At 44.0% G+C, this 22,878-nt stretch overlaps 1 protein-coding gene across 1 annotated transcript in view; it reads right to left on the bottom strand.

The window, feature by feature from the left end:
• The window catches only part of GLP2R (glucagon like peptide 2 receptor), a 78,730-nt gene that overhangs the window by 13,971 nt on the left and 41,881 nt on the right, over nt 1–22,878 (bottom strand). The window contains exons 4-9 of the mRNA XM_075579595.1: nt 22,350–22,471; nt 20,705–20,811; nt 16,694–16,850; nt 11,187–11,346; nt 9,947–10,007; nt 2,310–2,379 (exon numbers count right to left, since the gene is read on the bottom strand). Coding sequence (XP_075435710.1) covers nt 2,310–2,379; nt 9,947–10,007; nt 11,187–11,346; nt 16,694–16,850; nt 20,705–20,811; nt 22,350–22,471 — 677 coding nt within the window. The remainder of the gene's footprint in view (nt 1–2,309; nt 2,380–9,946; nt 10,008–11,186; nt 11,347–16,693; nt 16,851–20,704; nt 20,812–22,349; nt 22,472–22,878) is intronic.

Genomic DNA, 22,878 nt, shown 5'->3' with positions numbered 1-22,878 from the left:
ATGGGAGAGAGAGAGACAGGGGAGAGAGAGAGACAGGGGAGAGAGAGAGGGGCAGAGAGTGAGAGGGGGGCCGACAGAGAGGGGGAGAGGGAGACAGACAATTTTACTAGCATACGCAATGACATATAAAATGAATAAACCTGAAATTCCTGGAAGAAGTTCTGATTGAATATACTCTGCTTATTGGGACTGTTTTGCAATCAGAATTCTCTCCCTCATTGTTGAAATGTGAATGTTACAGCGCTGTGGAAACTCCCGCGAAAGTATGGAAAGAATAATAGGAGAAGAAATTCTGGCGCCATATGCCATGTTTTAGGTGCTTGAAAACAGTAGGTGGATTACGTGTAAACAACCAATGTCTCTGTTATCCGGTTAAACAAAGTATTTTGTGGATGACAATTCGCAAATCTCTAATAAAGATCTGATTTGAATGGAATTAATTGAACCTACTTTTGCATAAATAGGAACCCCAAGAAAATATATGGTTGTGTTACATTTTGGCTTTAAACATCATTTCAGTGGCGTTCAACAGTGTGTCTTTGTAAGGTTTCTCACACAAAGAAATAGCTGAACGTAAATATTCGCTGTAAGAACATTAACTACAAACCCTGTAAATGATTGCTTCCTCAGTGACCCTGACCTGTGGTATGAGAAATAGTAAACACAAGATCAGACCACAGAATAACTTGTCTTTTTGTCCTTTCAATTATCTCAGATCTCATGGAAAGACACCAGTACTCATGATATTATTTTACCAGAACCAAAATATAGCTTACAAAATATTTGTGATTGAACTATGTCCCCGTTAACATTATTGTTTGTAGTTTTCTTAGTTATAACATTGTGAATTTGTCAAAGTGGCCATATTTGCTTTGACTTGAAGTCAATGTGGTTGTTTACACTCACGGTAAGAGTGTGACACAATGTGGAGCAGAACAAGAAGGGGTGTTTATTTGTCTGCATAAGGTATAATAAGGTATTTACACACCACTTAGTAAATGTTTGTCCAAATTTAAGTTAAGAAAAGGAAGCTCTCGTACTGCAACGTCATCAAAGTCAATCCAACTCCATCCACCTTGAAGATCCGGAATAGGTAACAAAATTCTTCTTTCTTTTATCACCTTCTTCTGTCATTATTTCTTTCTTTTCTTTAATGTTCTATCTTCTGTCTTCATTTGTCAATCCAACCCCATGGTAAATCCCAAAAGATGTTGTCTTCTTCCTGTTAAATGAGGCGTCCAGGCCTTATATAGGGCCTGTGACATCACATTTTCAGGTCAGTTGGTACAGCTCCAATCTGATTGGACGCTGTATCATGTGTCTGCCTCTTTTTTTCTTGTTACGGATGTGACGTCATCTCCAAGGGAGGTACGTCCCATCCTTAAAACCACATGGCTATATCACATGGTATGATGTCACATGATTTTGGGAGAAACTCTCCATTCTAGAGCTGCGATAGGCCTTTATAACCTAATCACGGTTACTAGAATTGCACAAGTTTCAGAACCTGCCGATATGTGGCTTATCGCCGCTCACCAGGCGATTTTTTTATGACGGCTGAAATTTTTGCCGATTCATGCCTTTATCGCCCAGTTATCGAGGCTTACTGAATAGCAGCAGGCATTTTGGCCAATAAGTGCTCGATTAGTGGCTTATGAACGCTTATAGCATAGGCCCTTATAGCATCTTTTCATTAGTCTTTATTCAATTTTAACTGAATGAGATACCCATACTGTAAAGATGATTATAGTGAATTAGTGCCTTTAGCACCACCAACAAACCCCAGAATAAACGTGGTCACCTAATACAGGAGTGAGCAAACTTTTTTGTTTGCGCCCCCCTTCCTGCTCTCCCTCCCTGCCTGTTCACCCACCCACCCCCCCCCCCCTTACCTTCCCTCCGGCATCCTGGCATCATTTGACTCCGTGTTTTGATGGCGACGTGTCACCAGAAGTTGCCAGAGAGCAGGTAAGAGGCAGTTACAGATGCCTTGCGCGCTTCCTGGCATTTTATTTAAATGTTGTGTGGAAGAGCACGGGGCCTCTGTATGCGCCGCACCCCCCCCCCCCCCCCCAGGAAATGTTGCGCCCCCCATACCTAATATACGTGTCCGAATGTACCCAATATATGTGTCCGAATGTATTCCATTTTAATATATTTTAAATGATTAATTATTAGCTTTGATATACAGTAGTAGGGATCTTTATAGATTAAATGATAGTGTAAAGAGCTTTCAAACCTCATAGGCTTCTTCCAGTATATAAACCTGTGAGTTTTTGAGAGCTCTGTATACCAGTTTTGATACTTACAAGTATGGTAAGAAACATTGGTCCTCTAATAATCCACCAGATTCCCACATTCTCGTTTGTTCTCCAGCATCTAAAACCATAAAGAATAAACATTTTGAAACACAGGATTTTGTTTGCTGTTCTCAAAGCAATTGAGTAAAAAAATGAGAAGAATATTATCAGGTTCAAAGGGATTATTGTCACTTCTTACAAATGTCTGAGCAAATCCAAAATTAAATAAGTGTATTTCATACTTGTAAGACTCCCTAAGATTACATTTGACATCTTAGACTACTGTACATCTAAAAAATAACATGGCATTCCTGTCTGATGTGATTGTAGCAACACTCAGCTGTCATAAGAGTTCACAAATGCCTTCTTACAGCCTCGCCTGAATAGGATACTGGTGAAGGCATGAAGGATTGTATAAAAACTACTTCTAAGAAGAGAAAAATGAAGGTGAACCACTAAAACGGTATAACCGCAGCCTGCGAACAAACCTCACTTACTGTACTAAAGTATTTTGTTTGAGTTGTCAGGGACAATGTTAACAGTGGAAGTGAAGTTGTTTTTGTGTGAAATTTGCCGGATTTGTTTTAGTTTTGTAAACTTTCTCATATATATATATATCCATCCATCCATCCATCCATCCATCCATCCATCCATCCATCCATCCATCCATCCATCCATACATACATACATACATACATACATATACCAAGAGCCCAAAAGATAAGCCCTCCGGTATGACAAGAAAAATACAAATAAATGTTTTAATTGCATAAATAAGAAAACAAATCACCATTAAAAGCACCTAAATACAGATTAAATTAGTAATAACAAGCTATCAAAGATCTGCCTTCTGCATAGTCCGAATGTAATTTTTTTTTCTAAAAAAACAGTGAGAGGGAAGACTGTAACCCGCCATGACTGGTCGATCTAGTAAGAAAATATATTCTCCAGTAATTACCCTGAGGAGGGTGATTAGGCTTCCCGGGTGGGGGGGTGGATAGCAGGAGGGTTAACCCCTTCAATGCCTTAGCGGTTAGGGGTTATTCATGTATTTTAAGACACAGAGAGGGACTGCTTCTCTCTGATCTCTGCTGCAACAGCTGTGTGGGGAGACACAGAGAGGGACCGCTTCTCTCTGATCTCTCTGCTGTAAGATCTGTGCGGGGAGACAGAGACAGGGACCACTTCTCTCTGATCTCTCTGCTGTAAGAGCTGTGTGGGGAGACACAGAGAGAGGGGCCGCTTCTCTCTGATCTCTCTGCTGTAAGAGCTGTGTGGGGAGACACAGAGAGAGGGGCCGCTTCTCTCTGATCTCTCTGCTGTAAGAGCTGTGTGGGGAGACACAGAGACAGGGACCACTTCTCTCTGATCTCTCTGCTGTAAGAGCTGTGCGGGGAGACACAGAGAGAGGGACCGCTTCTCTCTGATCTCTCTGCTGTAAGAGCTGTGCGGAGAGACAGAGAGAGGGGCCGCTTCTCTCTGATCTCTCTGCTGTAAGAGCTGTGCGGGGAGACACACAGAGAGAGGGACCGCTTCTCTCTGATCTCTCTGCTGTAAGAGCTGTGTGGGGAGACACAGAGAGAGGGGCCGCTTCTCTCTGATCTCCCTGCTGTAAGAGCTGTGTGGGGAGACACAGAGACAGGAACCACTTCTCTCTGATCTCTCTGCTGTAAGAGCTGTGTGGGGAGACACAGAGACAGGAACCACTTCTCTCTGATCTCTCTGCTGTAAGAGCTGTGTGGGGAGACACAGAGAGAGGGACCGCTTCTCTCTGATCTCTCTGCTGTAAGAGCTGTGTGGAGAGACAGAGAGAGGGACCGCTTCTCTCTGATCTCTCTGCTGTAAGAGCTGTGCGGGGAGACAGAGAGAGGGACCGCTTCTCTCTGATCTCTCTGCTGTAAGAGCTGTGGGGAGACACAGAGAGAGGGACCGCTTCTCTCTGATCTCTCTGCTGTAAGAGCTGTGCGGGGAGACACAGAGAGAGGGACCGCTTCTCTCTGATCTCTCTGCTGTAAGAGCTGTGCGGGAGACACAGAGAGAGGGACCGCTTCTCTCTGATCTCTCTGCTGTAAGAGCTGTGCAGGGAGACACAGAGAGAGGGACCGCTTCTCTCTGATCTCTCTGCTGTAAGAGCTGTGCGGGAGACACAGAGAGAGGGACCGCTTCTCTCTGATCTCTCTGCTGTAAGAGCTGTGCGGGGAGACACAGAGAGAGGGACCGCTTCTCTCTGATCTCTCTGCTGTAAGAGCTGTGCGGGGAGACACAGAGAGGGACCGCTTCTCTCTGATCTCTCTGCTGTAAGAGCTGTGCAGGGAGACACAGAGAGAGGGACCGCTTCTCTCTGATCTCTCTGCTGTAAGAGCTGTGCGGGGAGACAGAGAGAGGGACTGCTTCTCTCTGATCTCTCTGATGTAAGAGCTGTGCGGGGAGACAGAGAGAGGGACCGCTTCTCTCTGATCTCTCTGCTGTAAGAGCTGTGCGGGGAGACACAGAGAGAGGGACCGCTTCTCTCTGATCTCTCTGCTGTAAGAGCTGTGCGGGGAGACAGAGAGAGGGACCGCTTCTCTCTGATCTCTCTGCTGTAAGAGCTGTGCGGGGAGACAGAGAGAGGGACCGCTTCTCTCTGATCTCTCTGCTGTAAGAGCTGTGCGGGGAGACACAGAGAGAGGGACCGCTTCTCTCTGATCTCTCTGCTGTAAGAGCTGTGCGGGGAGACAGAGAGAGGGACCGCTTCTCTCTGATCTCTCTGCTGTAAGAGCTGTGTGGGGAGACACACAGAGAGAGGGACCGCTTCTCTCTGATCTCCCTGCTGTAAGAGCTGTGTGGGGAGACACAGAGACAGGAACCACTTCTCCCTGATTTCTCTGCTGTAAGAGCTGTGTGGGAAGACACAGAGAGAGGGACTGCTTCTCTCTGATCTCTCTGCTGTAAGAGCTGTGCGGAGAGACAGAGAGAGGGACCGCTTCTCTTTGATCTCCCTGCTGTAAGAGCTGTGTGGGGAGACACAGAGAGAGGGACCGCTTCTCTCTGATCTCTCTGCTGTAAGAGCTGTGCGGAGAGACAGAGAGAGGGACCGCTTCTCTCTGATCTCTCTGCTGTAAGAGCTGTGCGGGGAGACACAGAGAGAGGGACCGCTTCTCTCTGATCTCTCTGCTGTAAGAGCTGTGCGGGGAGACAGAGAGAGGGACCGCTTCTCTCTGATCTCTCTGCTGTAAGAGCTGTGCAGGGAGATACAGATAGGGACTGCTTCTCTCTGATCTTTCTGCTGTAAGAGCTGTGCGGGGAGACAGAGAGAGGGACCGCTTCTCTCTGATCTCTCTGCTGTAAGAGCTGTGCAGGGAGACACAGAGAGAGGGACCGCTTCTCTCTGATCTCTCTGCTGTAAGAGCTGTGCAGGGAGACACAGAGAGAGGGACCGCTTCTCTCTGATCTCTCTGCTGTAAGAGCTGTGCGGGGAGACACAGAGAGAGGGGGACCGCTTCTCTCTGATCTCTCTGCTGTAAGAGCTGTGTGGGGAGACACAGAGAGAGGGACCGCTTCTCTCTGATCTCTCTGCTGTAAGAGCTGTGCAGGGAGACACAGAGAGAGGGACCGCTTCTCTCTGATCTCTCTGCAGTAAGAGCTGTGCGGGGAGGCAGAGAGAGGGACCGCTTCTCTCTGATCTCTCTGCTGTAAGAGCTGTGCGGGGAGACACAGAGACAGGGACCGCTTCTCTCTGATCTCTCTGCTATTAGAGCTGTGCAGGGAAACACAGAGAGAGGGACCGCTTCTCTCTGATCTCTCTGCTGTAAGAGCTGTGCGGGGAGACACAGAGAGAGGGACTGCTTCTCTCTGATCTGTCTGCACAGCTTTTACAGACTGGTGCTGCCCGGTAGGATTTACTCTGCAGGAGTCCCATTCAGAAGCAGGGATACCTGCTGTGTTAATGTTTCTGGGAAAATCCGCAATAACGGTCTCACTTAGGCCACGCTCCTCCTGCTCCAAGTGCTGCACTGCAAAATATTATCACGCTACATCTGTAAAATATCTACTAAACCTACATCGTGTGAAACACCATGGTGGAACAAGAGCCACCAAGCAGATACAATACAGCACAAAATCATCCAAGTACAGAGACAATAACCAGCATAATATAAGATCCTGTACCATATATGTACTGTATGTCCCCACTTGTGCATGGAGTTCCGTGCAAGTTTAATAGTCCTGGTTTATAGAGTTCATTGTGTTCAGGAACAGAGGTAAGGGCTGGAGATAGAGAGGGGATTCATTTTCCACAAGCCAACATTCATCAGTTCCCCTCTTGAGATTTTCGGCACCAAGTATAAGACTGTCACAATTACTCTGCATGACAGACAGGTCCTTCAAAGCTTTTCCTCCTACAATTTCCACAATGTCCTTGAGTTGCTCCACTTCTTGGTATAAACCTTCGCTTTGTTTCTGGGTCATTTCTTCAGTTGTAAATATAATGTTTTCCTCAAGTTCATCAGGCAAGTTTGTCAGTTATAAGCACTTTTCTTCAGCTTGTTGAAAATGTTACTCTGCATTTGTCACATCTATAGTAAACGTCTCAATTTGCTCCTCAGTATGCCAGCCCACTGTTCCTGGGGCTAAGCCTCCCTGGTAGTGGTTCAAAGATAGGTAGGTAGGTCTTCTGTAGTCATTTTTCAACTGATCATGTGACGCTCCACCATGCTGTTAGTACACACAGTGCTTGGTCATGGAAGAACCTCTACCAGTCTCATAACCAACTCTAGTAACGTGGCTCTAGCCTGTGCAGCAGCCTCTTGCAGCTGTGCAGTATGCACCAGGGACATATATTTATATATTTTATATATATATATTATCCCTATGAAGCACGTCCTGTAGGTAATGTTATCCTTTGAAATTCTCTTACCTTTTTCTAGCCTCTCACTGTCTACATTTGCTATTCCCTAGTGTGCTGCTTGATTTATGGTACATCAGTTACCTAATCAATATTTACAGTATGTACACGGCCAGGGGAGATTGGATCCGTGCATCATTTTGCCAATTTGCCAATTCCTCATTCGGTTCATGAGTGATGGCTATGAACGCAAAATGAACAGAATTCTCTGATTCTCCAATTTAATTTTCATTGGTATTAAACTTAATTCATTGGGTTTTTGCAGAACACACACACACACACACACACACACACACACACACACACACACACACACACACACACACACACACACACACACACACACACACACACACACACACACATATATACTGTATGTATATATGTATATATTGTACCGCGCTGCGGAATATGTTGGCGCTTCACAAATAAACAATAATAATAATAACTTCTGGTTAACTAGGATATTGATTTTATATATATATTCCGCAGTGCGGTACAATGGGGGTACAGAGTTACGTATATTACATAAACAGCTACATACACGTTAGGACAAACATGCACAAACAGATACAGATATGTAATGAGGACCCTGCTCCGGAGAGCTTACACTCTAGAGGCATGTGATTTAAGACTGAACATTACTTAACTGTTTTTGACACAAGAAGCGATACCAATTGGTTCACTACAAATTCCATTTTAATGCGAAGATGGAGAGAAGAAAACTGATTAAAAATAAGAGACAAACAATCAACATCAAGAATCTCAAATAACAGCAAAGAATTACAACTAGAGCAGAAAAATCACTCCAGTTGGCAATAGGCAATACAATCCATGAAGAACAGGAAGGTCCCCAGGGAAAATACATCTGAAATCTTAAAAGACACTGGGGAAGAAGTAGAAAATCCAATGAACAATGTAACAATTCCATAGTTATCTTCATCCATAAAAAGGAGATAAAGAAGACGTTAAGAACTACAGACAAATCAGTCTACTTCCAATCACTTCTAACATTTCTATGAAGATACTCTCTCACCGGCTGCAACTGACCCAGCACTTTGCCCAGACTAGAGGACACGCGGGATTTCGCAGCGGATATAACACAGTGAACCACATCCAAGTTGTACAAGAAGTTATCTCCCGAAGTAATGAATCCGATTTACCACTCGGCTTAATTCTTTTTTTAAATTTAATTTTAATTCTTTCTACACTTCAGCCATTTTAAACGTATTAGGAAGTCAAAATGCTGAAGAAGTCTACATTGATATTATAAGGAATATTTACGAGAATGCCACATCACCCTTAGAGCACGTGAAGATACAAGCGCGATAAGAATTAGAAAGAGTGTGCGCAGCGGCAGATTTAAACATCCACCGCCCCATGGCACTTACATGTGTCCGCCGCCTCCTTGGTGTCTCCCTCCTTCTCCTTTGGAAGCCCAGTTAAATGATGCAGCGGACGTCATCAATGTGACGGCGCACTGCGTCACATTGTCATGGCATTGTGACACCGTGTGATGTCACGTTGGGTCATCTGCGGCGTCATTTAATCCTGGGATTACAAGGGAGATGGAGGACGGCACCAAGGAGGCGGCCGACATATCACTTCCCATTAGGCCCAAGAGCGCGGCAAATGTATATGGGGGCAGACATTTTTGCAGCCCCAAATTTGGCCGCCTTTGGCCTGGGCTAGGTGTGCGACAGGGAGACACTATGTCACCAAAACTTTTCACAGCAACACAAGGAATCGTTCAAGACATTGAATTGAGAAGAAAAAGGAATCAACAACGAAACTTCAGTCACCTTGGCCACTAAGTATCAATGGATGGGAACCTTTTTCGAATGAAATTAATAGGAGAATAAAGATTGAATGAAGCACCTTCATAATCTTCCATTGTGCCTTATAAGGGAAATGTTTGACAATGTATTCTGTCACGTACGGATGTGAAACATGGACCCTAAATGCAAAGATAATTCAGAAGCTTCAGAGAACTCAAACAAGTATGGAGTGGTGCATGCTGGGTATTACCCGAAGAGACAGGAAAAAGAATGAGTGGGTTCGGAAGTAATCAAAAGTTTGTGACATAATCACAAGAATAAAGAAATGAAAATGGCAGCGGGTCAGACAAATCGCAATAAGAAATGATCATCGTCGGACAAGGATGGTACTTGACTAGATTCCAAGGGATATCAAAAGACTAAGACGACCACCAAAAGTAAGATGGGAAGATGAAATTAGGAAATGTGTTTGCTGAAAGAGGCTGTGGCCTCTTACCAACCTTTGGCATATTCCACAGAGAGGTACCTGTAGGCGGGGTTTCTCCACATCACTCCAGTGTCTGTGGGGGTGTTTGTGGGTGTTGCCTCTGGTGAGTTCCAAGGACCGGGGATCCTTGGAACAGAGTGTCTCTCTTGCACTGGGATCTCTCTGGCAGCACAGACTCTCCCTGAGCTAGCAGGCTTCATGAGTCAGGTGGAGACTGGTCAATTAACGTCTGCTGAAGTTAACCAGCTCCCTGCTGGACTCATCAGCTAAAGACAGGCTTTATTTTGGAAGCCTTTTAGACAGGGGAATGGCCCTGTTACAACAAGGATGAGTTTTCCAGTAGCGTGCATTTTTTTATGGGAAAATGCAAACAGTTATAAAATGGTAGCACAATTACTGTTTCTTAAAACCATATTAAATATTGACCAAAGAGGAATCTTTTGCACAAGAACATGTTAAACAGATACATTTTTGTATATGCAGATTATTAACAACGTACCCGTAATTTTGAAAAAGTGCTCTTGCTATTGCCCATGGTACAACGAAGAGAAGAGGAAACACTGTAAAAAAAGACAGAGTAAACGATCGTTAAATATTTAAATCCTGGGGTATATGTATCAAGACTGAACCATTTGGACCATAACATGAATATGTTCATATGAAGGATTTAATGGCTGCAACGAACAAGGAAAGTGCCTATACCCGTTGTAGGTGCCAAGTTTGATACATCTCATTATAAAATATAGTTGACTATCCACTCACTTATCTCCTCCGATAACCACTCAATACAAATGTTCCCAGCAAAATTGGAGAAAACTTAAAGCACCTTGATATATTGATGCATGTGATGCAAACCTGTTCTTGGAGCACTTACCAATTTGTTCTACTTGATACTGATTATAATGAGCTGTATCACATTCTGTGTCTCTGCCCCAGCTTGCACCTTGTGGAGAGTCAGTAGGAGGAGTTGGGGGGAGTTACATGGTGCACAGATTATGAGATGTATCACATTCTGCGTCTCTGGCCCAGCTTGCACCTTGGGGAGAGTCAGTAGGAGGAGTTGGGGGGGAGTTACATGGGGCACAGATTATAATGAGATGTATCACATTCTGCGTCTCTGCCCCAGCTTGCACCTTTGGGAGAGTCAGTAGGAGGAGTTGGGGGGGAGTTACATGGGGCACAGATTATAATGAGATGTATCACATTCTGCCCCAGCTTGCACCTTGGGGAGAGTCAGTAGGAGTAGTTGGGGAGAGTAACATGAGACACAGATTATGAGATGTATAAAAGTCTGCGTCTGTCCCATTTTTTATTTCCCCCGAAAGTATCTATATCTGAAGTGACAGATGTCTAACATACTGGATCAGATGTAAGTAACTGTATTTGCATTCGCTGCATCCGAGGCAGTGCATCTCTACATTGATACATACTGTAGAACCCCATGTATCAAATCAAAACTGGGGAATTTCTTCATTGATTTTTAGGGTTCTGTGTACTAAAATCTACAGGCGGCAAAACTTGGGTAAAATCATTACAAAAAACAGCACCATATTTATCAAAGAAAAGGAATCTCATTAAAATTTCTTGCTGTATTCTTTCCTTGGATAATTCTGGTGCAATTCTCTTGTACTGGTTCTGTCCCAGTATTACAGTCAGGAGACTTCAGGAAATAACCTTTAATTTTGGACCCTTCTACATATATCATCATATAATAAATAAAATAAACAGGCCATACTTACTCCAGCCAATTACAATATATCTCAGCAGGAGCTTTTTTTTTGCTAACACTACGGTAACTAAAATAGTATGGAGATATATTCCTTCAACTAGCAGCCAGAAGTGATTTGTGCCAGAGAAGAAATGCATGAGAACTTGAACAACTCTGCATGTGATGGATTCCTATGGAACAGAGGAAACAAGACATTATAGGATGGTACTATGGCATAGATACAGCTCAGTGCGGCTATAGCACCGGAGCACAAATCGGAGACACCAGACGGAAAGCCCCAGGACTGCAGAAACCTTCAGATAGCCTACCATGTGCTTGTTATAAGCTTCAATTCATGAGTGCAAACTTTTTCCATTACATATTTAATAAATTGATTTTACTTGGTACACTATTGGAGGTCCCTTTGTCTGAGCTCTTGTTCTAGATCCATTTCTCTCATTGTTGGTGCCAGGATCACCTCCTCCAAGAGCTGCACCAGGCACCCCACAACCTTCAGAACACCCTAACTCTACTAATGATCCTTCTCTTTCTTCCCTCCCTTTCTCCCACTAATGCCACCCGACTTTATTTGTACCCCAGCACCTTAAGGACGTTCCCCTTTACACATTGTTATCAGTATGTGATACATTCATATGATTGCAATGTATTCATGTAATCAGTGAACATTATCTTGTTTGTCACCATTTTTATTATTTACTTTCATGCGTTCTGTGTGCAATATGTGTGTTACCACGACATTACCCCACAGGTGTTACCACTACATTACCCCACAGGTGTTACCACGACATTACCCCACAGGTGTTACCACGACATTACCCCACAGGTGTTACCACTACATTACCCCACAGGTGTTACCACGACATTACCCCACAGGTGTTACCACGACATTACCCCAGAGGTGTTACCACTACATTACCCCACAGGTGTTACCACGACATTACCCCACAGGTGCTACCACTACATTACTCCACAGGTGTCACCACGACATTACCCCACAGGTGTCACCACGACATTACCCCACAGGTGTTACCACGACATTACCCTACAGGTGTTACCACGACATTACCCCACAGGTGTTACCACGACATTACCCCACAGGTGTTACCACTACATTACTCCACAGGTGTCTCCACTACATTACCCCACAGGTGTCACCACTACATTACCCCACAGGTGTCACCACTACATTACCCCACAGGTGTTACCACTACATTACCCCACAGGTGTCACCACTAAATTACCCCACAGGTGTCACCATTACATTACCCCACAGGTGTTACCACTACAATACCCCACAGGTGTCACCATTAAATTACCCCACAGGTGCCACCACTACATTACCCCACAGGTGTTACCACTACATTACCCCACAGGTGCCACCACTACATTACCCCACAGGTGTTACCACTACATTACCCCACAGGTGTCACCACTACATTACCCCACAGGTGTCACCACTACATTACCCCACAGGTGTCACCACTACATTACCCCACAGGTGTCACCACTACATTACCCCACAGGTGTTACCACTACATTACCCCACAGGTGTTACCACTATATTACCCCACAGGTGTTACTACTACATTACCCCACAGGTGTCACCACTAAATTACCTCACAGGTGTCACCATTACATTACCCCACAGGTGTTACCACTACATTACCCCACAGGTGTCACCATTACATTACCCCACAGGTGTTACCACTACATTACCCCACAGGTGTCACCACTTCATTACCCCACAGGTGTCACCATTACATTACCCCACAGGTGTTACCACTACATTACCCCACAGGTGTCACCACTTCATTACCCCACAGGTGTCACCACTACATTACCCCACAGGTGTTACCACTACATTACCCCACAGGTGTCACCACTACATTACCCCACAGGTGTCACCACTACATTACCCCACAGGTGTCACCGCTACATTACCCCACAGGTGTTACCACTACATTACCCCACAGGTGTTACCACTACATTACCCCACAGGTGTTACCACTACATTACCCCTCAGGTGTCACGACTACATTACCCCACAGGTGTTACCACTACATTACCCCACAGGTGTTACCACTATATTACCCCACAGGTGTTACCACTACATTACCCCACAGGTGTCACCATTACATTATCCCACAGGTGTCACCACTACATTACCCCTCAGGTGTCACCATTACATTACCCCACAGGTGTTACCATTACATTACCCCACAGGTGTTACCACTACATCACCCCACAGGTGTCACCATTACATTACCCCACAGGTGTTACCACTACATTACCCCACAGGTGTCACCACTACATTACCCCACAGGTGTCACCACTACATTACCCCACTGGGTCACCATTACATTACCCCACAGGTGTTACCAATACATTACCCCACAGGTGGCACCACAACATTACCCCACAGGTGTTACCACTATATACCCCACAGGTGTTACCACTACATTACCCCACAGGTGTCACCACTAAATTACTCCACAGGTGTCACCACTAAATTACCCCACAGGTGTCACCATTACATTACCCCACAGGTGTCACCACTACATTACCCCACAGGTGATACGACTACATTACCCCACAGGTGTCACTGCTACATTACCCCACAGGTGCCACCACTACATTACCCCACAGGTGTCACCACTGCATTACCCCACAGGTGTTACCACTACATTACCCCACAGGTGTTACCACTACATTACCCCACAGGTATCACCACTACATTACCCCACAGGTGTTACCACTACATTACCCCACAGGTGTCACCATTACATTACCCCACAGGTGTCACCATTACATTACCCCACAGGTGTCACCACTACATTACCCCACAGGTGATTCGACTACATTACCCCACAGGTGTTACCACGACATTACCCCACAGGTGTCACCGCTACATTACACCACAGGTGCCACCACTACATTACCCCACAGGTGTCACCACTGCATTACCCCACAGGTGTTACCACTACATTACCCCTCAGATGTCACCACTACATTACCCCACAGGTGTCACCACTACATTACCCCACAGGTGCCACCACTACATTACCCCACAGGTGTCACCACTACATTACCCCACAGGTGTGACCACTACATTACCCCACAGGTGTCACCACTACATTACCCCACAGGTGTCACCATTACATTACCCCACAGGTGTCACCACTACATTACCCCACAGGTGTCACCATTACATTACCCCACAGGTGTAACCATTACATTACCCCACAGGTGTCACCATTACATTATCCCACAGGTGATATGACTACATTACCCCACAGGTGTTACCACTACATTACCCCACAGGTGTCACTACTACATTACCCCACAGGTGTCACCACTACATTACGCCACAGGTGTCACCATTACATTATCCCACAGGTGTTACAACTACATTACTCCACAGGTGTCACCACTACATTACCCCATAGGTGTCACCATTACATTACCTCACAGGTGTCACCATTACATTACCCCACAGGTGTCACCATTACATTACCGCACAGGTGTCACCATTACATTAACCCACAGGTGTCACCACTACATTACCCCACAGGTGTCACCACTACATTACCCCACAGGTGTCACCACTACATTACCCCACAGGTGTCACCACTACATTACCTCACAGGTGTCACCATTACATTACCCCACAGGTGTCACTACTACATTACCCCACATGTGTTACCACTACATTACCCCACTGGTATCACTACTACATTACCGCACAGGTGTCACCATTACATTACCTCACAGGTATCACCATTACATTACCCCTCAGGTGTCACCACTACATTAACCCACAGGTGTCACCATGACATTACCCCACAGTTGTCTCCACTACATTACCCCACAGGTGTCACCACTACATTACCCCACAGGTGTCACCACTACATTAACCCACAGTGTCACCACTACATTAACCCACAGGTGTCACCAATTACATTACCCCACAGGTGTCACCATGACATTACCCCACAGGTTTCACTACTACATTACCCCACAGGTGTCACCATGACATTACCCCACAGGTGTCACCACTACATTACCCCACACGGGTCACCATTACATTACCCCACAGGTGTCACCACTACATTACCCCACAGGTGTCACCATTCAATTACCCCACAGTTGTCTCCACTGCTGAATTGAGTGCACAGAAGCATTTGCTTTTCATATATTGTGTGCATATTTGATCTAAATAAAGTCTAAATACTACTACTGCATTTAAACTGAGTGGTACTGTGATACTCCTAAACCCCTTCTGCTTGCAACTAAACAGTAAGTGCAATTCTGAAACTCATATTTATGTGGACGGTAATTGTTCTCATTAAGTTTTCGGACCTGAACTCCAAATAAAATCCATTTGTCCCATAAACCAAAATGTTACAAAATCCGCTGGCAGTTAAAACTCACAATTATTCTACTTTATCAAATATTTTTTTGGAAATAAGGGTTTTGTTGCAAGGTCAATAAAAGTACAATGGTTTATATAATACATTTTTCTTATGACAAATTGTGCGCAGAATTTTACAGTATAGAATTTATAAAGGTAGCCACAATTCGGAAGACCTGGAATTTGAATGTTTTCGTGTAAGGTAATAACCATGCGTACTTAATATCATCAAGGAAGGCCTAAAGATGAATAAAATAATTGAAGTAATCATAAATGATCCCAAGTGGTCTCTGGTACCTGGGTAAACCATATCACCAAAGAGGAAACATGGCTGCCCCCCGTGCTACTCTTTAACTTGAATCTGTTTTTCAGAAGACACAAACAGTAGACAGTGGGTTTAAAATACAAACATAAAGAGAACATAACATTTTGGGGCTGGTAGCCTAAAGATAAAAGGACACATTTACTAATACACTGGCGACACACTTTATTCGAGCTCGGCTAGTCCCACGAATTCGGGTATACCCGGGTGTATTGAGGTTTGTGACTGTTTTCTGCCCGAGTGCATTGAGGTATTTTCCAGGCAGGGATTGAAGCATTTTATTCCAGCTGGCTGCAATACTGCACAGTATATATATATATATACTGCATTACAATTCATGAATTTATGCCATCTGGTAGACACGCGAAGCATTGCAGCCTATTAAATCCTAATCATTATCATTTAACAGATCAGCCGCCCGTCAGCCAGGCATGAACCCAGGCTGGGAAGGCAAACGCAACGGGGCTTGTCAGAGGTGAGGAGCGGCGCATTCCAGGTATCTGCCAGGTACATACTGGGTATTTGCTCGAATAAAGTGTGTCGGTGCAGTAAGCACTGTGCCATATGGCACTTTCTGGTGCTGGAAGAAACCTTACAGCCCATTGGACTCCGTGGCCTGAGAGGTGTCACCCATCGCTGGCCGGCTAGGGTCAGTTACAGAAGGTTCCGGCTGTATATCGCTAACAACCTAATTAATGCTGCTGCCCAAGACAGACAGAAAAAAAAGACTTTCCTAATCACACATTACAAAGGATGGTATATTTGGTTTAATATCCGAACTTACCTCGGAAGTTAAATACGCCATCCATTCAGTTTCGTCATTTGGTTTCTTTGGGTCAGTGTTGTGGTTGATAATATCTTTTATAAGGACTGTCAGAGCTTGCATGATAAAGGAAGCAAACAGATTCATATGGATATAATTTCTAGTGCAGTGAAGTTTCCTGCAGAACCAAATAATAATAATTATTATATATATATACATATATGTTTGATTATGTATGTGTGTGAGTTCATTCCAATAAGTATAGCACATATAATATACGCCTAGCACATATAAATGTTCTTCATAGTAATTAATTACATAATGCTTCTAATAAATACAATATTTCTACTTGTGTACAAAGCACTATCAGTGACCAGTTAACAAAATGCAAATATAAGGCGTCCCAAGCATAAAACTGTTACAGCATAATTGTAATAGGCAAAGAGACCCCAGGGGTAATATGAATCCTGGGTGGAATTACTGAAGTTAAGTTAGCACCAAGAGTTTCAGTAACATGTTACATGTCTTTGTATATAAAAGGGAGCAATGCACAGACTTTGTTCCGTTTACATGAGTAATTATTTTGGGAAGGGTGACTGGAACAGCTAGGAGAGGATTTGCTTAATGCAATAATATAAGGAGTGTGACCGGTTATTTCCTCTGTCTAAAGGCGTTACAAGAAGAGCATGTCCCTAGCCATGGCACCCAGCAGGGTGGCACCTAGCCGTGGCACCCAGCAGGTTCATCTCAGCATGAAGCAATTAACCAGCTTCCACCTGGCTCATTAACAGACTGGACCCTGGACAGTTGTGGAGAGAAACCCTGTACAGGGACTTGCAGACCCCTACCCCAGCCAAAGGTAACTGACCTCCGCCCGGTTTTGTCCTTTGTTGTTGGTAAGGGGCCTAGCCCCCCAACCCCTAGATAGGGGCTCCAGTATGCGGTGTTAGTTAGCGATCCAGTATGTGGTGTTAGTTAGCGCTCCAGTATGCGGTGTTAGTTAGCGCTCCAGTATGCGGTGTTAGTTAGTGCTCCAGTATGCTGTGTTAGTTAGCGCTCCAGTATGCGGTGTTAGTTAGCGCTCCAGTATGCGGTGTTAGTTAGCGCTCCAGTATGCGGTGTTAGTTAGCGCTCCAGTATGCTGTGTTAGTTAGCGCTCCAGTATGCGGTGTTAGTTAGCGCTCCAGTATGCGGTGTTAGTTAGCGCTCCAGTATGCGGTGTTAGTTAGCGCTCCAGTATGCGGTGTTAGTTAGCACTCCAGGTCGGAGTTCGCTGTTCGTTTTCCTGCCTCCCTGTTTTGCTAATCCCAAGATGTGTGTTTTGAAGTTTCCGACTGATAAAAGCTTATTTTGATTAAAAACACTTCCTGTTTTAAACACCTCTGCACACATCTCCTGCAAGAAGATATATCATCTGTAACTGCTTTATGCTTCTCTTGTCTTTGTGTCCATTTAACCCACCGGGTGTGAAGTAAGTAACTCAAATAGCAAGTTTCATACATGTGACGCCAGAGCAAGCTTACTTTTCCCTGCTGGAGGTCCAGTGGCACCTGAGTGTCATGGACTCTCCGGATTCACAACCATGTGTTCGCTTTGTTAAAAGATCACATGGTTGTGACCAGCCCTCCGATGACAAACAGAAGTGGTGTGCCCTCCACTTCCATCTCCATCAGGCTCACTGCTCCGATGAAGATATGAGCTTTATTTTCTTGTAGAAAATAGGTGTAACGTAGCTGGTATGTCAATCAGTCCCGGAAAAGCTTAAGACAAAAGTATACAGTATTAAAGAGCAAATAGCATTATCTTAATACAGATCCCCAATATGCTGGGATTTCCATAGCTCCGATACCGATTATTCCACAGTGACCCTGCATTGACTGTCGTTAATTGAAAGGCAGCCAGCGTAGGATCCCTGTGCAATGACTGGTCTCGGAACTTAGCATATCTCACCCACAGTTACTTGATGATGTGAAAATCTATGTCCTTAACCACTAGACTGTTTCTCATCCAAAGTAATAGATGCAAATAATGAAATTTTAACACATTTTATGCAGCAGCTATCTATTATACAAGGGCATTATAAAACTCTATGGCCGCGGCCAGGCAGGGAGAGGGCGCGCTGGCGCTCGTGCGCCCTGCTCTGCCGGGTGATTCGTGGCCGGCTAGGTGCGCGCTCATCCTGTGACTCGGTGAAGCGCGGACGAGCTTTTCAAAGTTGCTCTGTTATGAATAGCAAAGCAGCCGGCTTCATTTCTTAAGCTATAAAAGACTGCCCAGCAGAGACTAAGGGCCTCATGCTATAAGCAGCGATAAGCCACTTATCGCCAAAAAAGCCTACTGCTATTCAGTAAGCCCCGATAAGAACAAAAATCGCCGCTTTTTGTTGCAGAGAAAAAAAACCCGCCAAACACGCGGCGAGAAGCCACTTACCGCCAGCTTCTCAAACCCGCTGCATTCTAGTAGCCCGATTAGCTTATCGAGGCTGATCGCCACTCTAGAATGGAGGTTTCCTCTCCAAATCGCCTCGCCAAATAAAGTCGGCAAGAAGGTGGGGAGAAGCTGCCGATGAGCAGCGAGATGGCACTTAGAAAATAAAATGCATTTTTCCTGTATCGGATTGATGCCGGGAGACTCCAGAGCTGATATCCATTAATACCTGCACCGGAGACCCCCGGCATGAATCCCATGCAATAAAAATACATTTACAGGCAACTTCATTACCTTAGCGGCTAACCGCAAAGGCAATGAAGGGGTTAACCACCAGTGCCATGCTTATTGTGGGTAGCGGGGGTGGGTGAAGCTGGTATTTGGCCCTTGGTGGGTGTTTATGCCTTGCGGGGGGATTGCGGCTGGACTTAACCCCTCCATAACCTTAGCGGTTAATACCGCTAACGTAATGAAGTTGTTAACTCCTCCCGCTACCCACCCAGTAGGCCTAAAAACCCATCCTTGGGACTAATACCCCCTTCACCCACCACCTCTACCCACAATAAGCACGGCACTGGTGTTTAACCCCTTCATTGCCTTAGCGGATATCCGCTAAGGTAATGAAGCTGCTTTAATGTAATTTTTATTAAAAGTGTGCGGGAGCAGGGGGTCTCCTGTGCTGAACCGCTTTGATTTCAGCCTCGGGGACCCGCTGCTTCCCAAGATACGGGCCCTATTATGGGGTGTCGGTATCTCCAATGCATTTAAATGTCTCATGTCACGTGACCGGGACATTTCAATGCATAGCAGATACCGGCACCCAATAATGCGGCCTGTATCTCGGGAAGCAGGGGGTCCCCGGACCTCAAATCACCCCGGTTCTGCTCCGGAAACTCCCTGCTCATCTACACTATTAATAAAATTAAAATGTAACAACTTTAATTTCCGGCGAGATTTGCGCAGCGAGAGACGTGTCTTTCTCTCTGCAGCAGAAACAACTCGGCAGGTGAGCCCTTTTCGGAGGGCAGATCATCTCGGCGCCGGCTACTCGCCATTTGTGGAAATGTTGCTATCACTGGTATTCTGGGCTTTCTGCATACCGTGGTAGCAACGCTGTAAAAAATGGCGATTTAAAAACCCTGGTGATTTTTTCTATCGGACTTTAGTGCATGAGGCCCCAAGTCAGATGCGAAGTCCAAGTTTTGAGAATAGAACGTAGCGGTCGCGACTAAGGTTTTTAGCCAAAAAGAGGACCAGGAAGCCCGGGAGGATTTCCCGGTCAAGGTAAGCCTTCCGAAGCAGTCGCCCTGCACCTATTTGAGGCTAGTTTTCACCCCCAGACCCCCAGTAAGTGTGTATTCTGTCTGTATTTTGTATTTCACTGTGTGTACGCGGGTTTACCCGAATATACCTCATTTTATTCCACTACCTTGTTTTGCTTATTGAATGATCCTGGTTAAAAGGTGTTAAAGGTCCTGGTCTCCCGTCCTCTTGCCATTATAATAAGTCTGGAGAGTTCCTTACTGCCTTCAACAGGTCCGATCACTCACTACAGTACAGTTATTAGTAGCTGTTAAACTCTAAACCAGATGAGGTTATACCAACCTGAATATCAATAGAATAAAAAGGGCCAATGCAAGTGTTCCCAGAGACACTGAATACCCAATGGTATAACTGAGCTGTAGAGCTGAAAGTAATGCATGATCTTTTTCCTACAACAAGATAAAGGAGTACAGTTATTACTTTGACAAAAAAAAATAGAAAATAATGTAACTATATATTCTATAAATCTATGTTAAAAAAAAGTGGTGTCAAGACCTCTAGTGTCTTGGGCTGGGGAATAGTTATTGGTATCCTACGGTACCCTAGTCACCTAGTGCTTTACCAGTGATTCACAATGGATATCCTTTGATGGGTATCTGTAGATTCTCCTCTTTTGGCAGAGAAGACATTTGCACCGTTAGTATTCCCTTTCTTCTATTTAATAACTATGCCAGCTTTAGTCAAGCCACCAAGGTTGGAGGACGATTAAGGTCCCATTTACAGGGGATTGTGGCTCACTTAATGGCTCATTCAAATGAATGGATAATATATTATTGGCCTATATGAGAGTTAGTGTCCACAGCTGAAAAAGAAACATGAATATTTTTCCGTTAATACATTTTAAAGAAAGCCAGCATCACTGATTGTTTCCTTTTTGTCTGGGGATTGTCTCTTTAACAGATTCATTGACATTTGTACTAAAGGGAAAAGTATCTTCGATGTTACTTATAGTTACTGTGTAGGTTGAATACACATTGCTGCCGCATGTTAAATGATGCGCAGAAGATTTTTTATAGGTAAATGCAATATTGGGTCATTAAGCGTAAGATATCAGAACAAATGACATGTTCAGATCTACTACTACACTAATTGTATAAATAGCACCCCACAGAAAATGGTAGTGGTTGTATTTTATTGTAATTAAACTGCGCTCTTAGTTCTTGTTTAACAGTTTCAAATATTTTATTAATTGTAATATATAGTGGACTACATACATATCATACATTGCTATTGCTGGTAGAAACTCAACACCAGAGAGGAACTACTTAAATAGAGCTTTAGTAGCCAAAGATGGATTATTTATTTGCTCTTAACTTTGTATTTTTAATGGTACTGTACTTCCTTATAGGTTTTACTTGCAATAGCACACAGAGCTTAATATTTGTTTACTTGAATATACTGTATGTGCGAGGAAGTAGCCAATGTGTATGTACAATGCTGGCGCTCTTCCAGAGCCAGAGCAATAATAACAATTAAAAGATAGGGAATAAAGTGAAAATTAAAAATGTAGTCCTGTTTAGTAACATGTTTGGAGCTACAATAAAGTATAAGCGCTCAGCCATAGAACAGCTTCATTATCATTTGTAACCGTTCTTTCATCATTTCAGCTGTTCAAAACTCCCTTAAAGAGCATTAGCAAACAGAAATATTATGTAAGCGAATATATACAATAGGCTTTGCTTTCATTAATTGCTAATTAAAACATTTCTAATACTAGAAACATGGGCGCATTAATTGATGGAATGCTCATAGAATCACCAATTATTGGTTTGTTACATTTTTTTATTCATTCGTAAGGATTCCAACCCACTATTTGTTATAGTAAAATCTACACTATTTCATGATAATATCTGAACCCATCAATTAAAGAATGTAAGAAACCCCAGGGGATTACAGATGTAGGATAAAAGAAACAAGCCAGACTTACATTTAGTTGGAAGTGATTATTTTTAAAACATTCCGTAATGTCACGCCAAATTTCTGTTGAGTTTTCCATCTTTTGCCAAATTCCGTGGTCAGAGCAGTATCTGTGTACATGCCCCGAGCTTCCTAAACGTAAACACAGCTTTAAAGACAAAGCTCAATGTACACATTACATCATGTACTGTATGCTTTATGAGGTTCATCCTTACACTGCTGCGTTTAATAACTTGCTGCTTTATTCAATAATAATTTGACACATTCCTCTGGAATCCAGCACCACTGTCTCCATTTTATTTACAATATCTCACTTTCTATATAAATGATCCTAATACTTTGGGAAGTACTGTATTTGCTATATGAAATGCTTCAATGTTCCCTTAAACTATACAATTCTGTCACAATAAACCTATATTAGTTTAGTTAATGTACAACTCACATTAAGATTGTAACTTTAGAGTTGTTATAATTTGATCTTCATGGTAAAATGGTATCTTATTTTTAAAATCAGATCTGTTTCTTATGAATCCATACTG

The sequence above is a fragment of the Ascaphus truei genome, chromosome 22 (genome assembly GCF_040206685.1).
Source record: "Ascaphus truei isolate aAscTru1 chromosome 22, aAscTru1.hap1, whole genome shotgun sequence".
In the NCBI taxonomy this organism is placed as follows: domain Eukaryota; kingdom Metazoa; phylum Chordata; class Amphibia; order Anura; family Ascaphidae; genus Ascaphus; species Ascaphus truei.
The sequence above is the reverse complement of the archived record's forward strand: the minus strand, read 5'-3'. Positions and strand labels throughout refer to the sequence as shown.